Genomic DNA, 2834 nt, shown 5'->3' with positions numbered 1-2834 from the left:
GATTATAACAGCTCCCTCTCTCTTTGTAAAGTTTTTCTGGATGTTTATAGGTAATGTGTTAAGGTGAGCCTTATACATAACAAAATATTGTAATCAACCAAATCATAAAATTTCAATAATTTCAGTTTACAGAATAATGTATTAGATGGATAATGGTAATGTTTTCGAGTGATGACTTTTATAGCTTTTTTTTGCTAAATAAAAACAGGATGTGTGGTTGTCTTACATGCTTTACCCCACACCAAGTGTGGAACAATTAATGCGTTATATAGCAAATACAGAGCTTTATCATTAAACAAGTCCCTTACATTGTAAAGCAATGCAATAGATTTAGCTAGTTTTATTCTTAAATAATTTATATGAGGTTTCCACGTCAGTTTCTCATCAATAATAACACCCAGAAACTTGACCTCACTGACTCTACTAATCTCCACACCAACTCTAAATGAAGTATTAACAGGTTTTTTTTGCTCATTGTAAATATCATGTAATTAGTTTTAACCAAATTGAGTGATAATTTAAGTTTAAACCAGTTTTGTATTTTCACAAATTCTGTTTGCATTTTCTCTGTTTTTACCTGAACAAAAAAATGTGGTATCATCTGCAAATRAAACACATTTAAAGAGCCCTGACACATTAAGCAAGTTATTCACAWACAAGATAAACAACTTTGGTCCAAGTATAGAACCTTGAGGATCTCCACATTTGATTGCACATAGTTCAGATCTGACATCATGTACTTGTACAAACTGTTTCCTGTTTTCCAAATTACTGCWTATCCATTGTGAAGCTGGTCCTCTAATCCCATATTTATTTAGTTTTTYAAGTAGAATGCTGTGGTCAATCGTGTCGAATGTTTTCTTTAAGTCAACATAAATTTAAGCTGTAGGAACCCTAAAAATAAATCGGCTGCACATAAAATCATCAAATCACAGCAAACAATGTTTGTATCTTATATATTATTCTTATATTCTTTCTTATTAAAAGGATCTGAAACTGTTCATTTTCTTGTCGTCACCTCCAGAGCGACCTCCCTCAGAAGCGGAAGCCCCGAGCGGTGCGCCCCGCAGGGCGTCTGTGCACCGAGCTGCACCGCCACCTCACCACCGCGCAGGACGCGGATGCCAACCCCGGTCCCGAGGCAGGCGAGGACGAAGAGGAAGACGAGGACGAGGACAGTGAGTTGGAGGAGGAGGAGGATGAGGAGGAGGAGGAAGGGGAGGAGGAGGAGGAGTCCTCCGGCAGCGAGGTTGAAGGCGCGGCGGTTGCGKCCGCCGTGCCCACGGAGCCGGCTGCGCCTCAGTTCAGCTCAGAGAACGAACTGCAGTCCGTGGTGGAGCTGATCACCTACATGCACACCTACTGCCTGCCCGTGCGCAAGCAGCGGGGCTGTGACCGCAAGGACCGGGACGCCCCCAGGCCCCGGGCCAGACCTGAGGCGTCCCGCTCCGCCTCTACAAACTCTCACAGCAGAGTGGTCGTGGTGGCCGCCGCTCGGACTGTCGCCACTTTGTCCGAGATCGGTACCGGCGCCCCCCGGAGGCTCCCCTTCACCAGGCGGAGGGAGATAAAAGCCAACTCCCTTCTCCGCGAGCTCCTGCAGCAGAACAGCTCCTTCGATGTGAGCAAGCCTTACAGACTGCACAACCCACCCTACGCCCACTCCCACAGCCCCAACAGGGCCGCAGCRTCTGCTCCTCCCGCCCCGGGTAACAGCTCGCCCCCAGCCCGCACCCCCAGCTCCAAACCAGAGCTTTGCAAAGMCTCTTCCTCCCCCGACAGGAGAAGCTGTTCCTCCGAGCCGGCGCTGGGCTCAGAGGAGGCGGCCGAGGCCGGTGGCTCTTTCTCAGTTCGGCGCTCCAGGCGCCTGGCGTCTTTTCCCAGCCGCTTCGCTAAGAGGCTACGGCCCGGACGAGCGAGGGACGGAGACGAGCGGATCAAGGTGGAGAGAGAGAGCAGGAAAGCAGAGGACAAACTGCTGCCCACACAGGCCGGAGGAGGAACCACGACGGAGACGCAGCTAGAAAAACAGACGCAGAGTCACGGCGGCGCCACGCCAGAGACGACCAAACCCAGCTGCCACGGTCAGACACTCTGTTCCAGTTTCACTTCACTTATTATGGATTTATCTGGATTCATAATCCCAACGCATTCTCAACCCCAACTCGTCACATATTAAGGCTTGCTCAGGTTCCCTCTGCGTTTTGGCGTGTCGGCTACCGCCCTCGGATCAGTTATTGACGAGATGAGAACAAGGAGGAGGAGCCTCAGCTAACTGTAGCTGCGTTTCCATTGACCTTGAAAATGGAAATTAGAATTTCGAAAATAAATTTGCTCAATGGAAAAACGTCAGTTTCGACAAAACTTCATTTTTTCGACAAAATGGTTTTGCGCTAGGAAGAGGTGGTTTTTCGGCCGTATCGATATTGATGTATTTCGCAAAACTGCAATGGAAACACTTTTTTTTGCATCACGAGAGTCACGTGATCAACAACCGGATGTTTTCTGGCGAAAAAGACGACGAAGATGAAGATAACAGGAAGTAAAGGTAGTAGTAAAATCACCAAAGTAATTAATTAAACTCACTGACTACATTTTCCCAAAAATGCAGCATACATAGCCACTAGGGCTGCAACGATACAGAAAACTCACGATTCGGTTCGGTTCAATACTTTAGTCTCGCAGTTCAATATTTTTTCGATACAAAAAAGAAAAATGTCCATGTCCCTTTTAACTTGTAATTTATTGAAATAAAATATTAAATTAAATGTTGCTGAAACAGCAAGTTTCTCAGTGGATCTGTGCTCCACAATGCAGCCTAGGTGGAGTAGTCG

General features: G+C 46.7%; 1 protein-coding gene across 1 annotated transcript in view; it reads left to right on the top strand.

The window, feature by feature from the left end:
* Positions 1-2834, top strand: part of ppargc1b (peroxisome proliferator-activated receptor gamma, coactivator 1 beta) — a gene marked incomplete at its 5' end in the record, with an annotated part of 40520 nt that overhangs the window by 24177 nt on the left and 13509 nt on the right. The window contains 1 exon segment of the mRNA XM_014002750.1: positions 1025-1178. Coding sequence (XP_013858204.1) covers positions 1025-1178 — 154 coding nt within the window.

The sequence above is a fragment of the Austrofundulus limnaeus genome, unplaced genomic scaffold (genome assembly GCF_001266775.1).
Source record: "Austrofundulus limnaeus strain Quisiro unplaced genomic scaffold, Austrofundulus_limnaeus-1.0 Scaffold14, whole genome shotgun sequence".
Lineage (NCBI taxonomy): Eukaryota > Metazoa > Chordata > Actinopteri > Cyprinodontiformes > Rivulidae > Austrofundulus > Austrofundulus limnaeus.
This window is presented reverse-complemented; position numbering and strand designations above follow the sequence as displayed.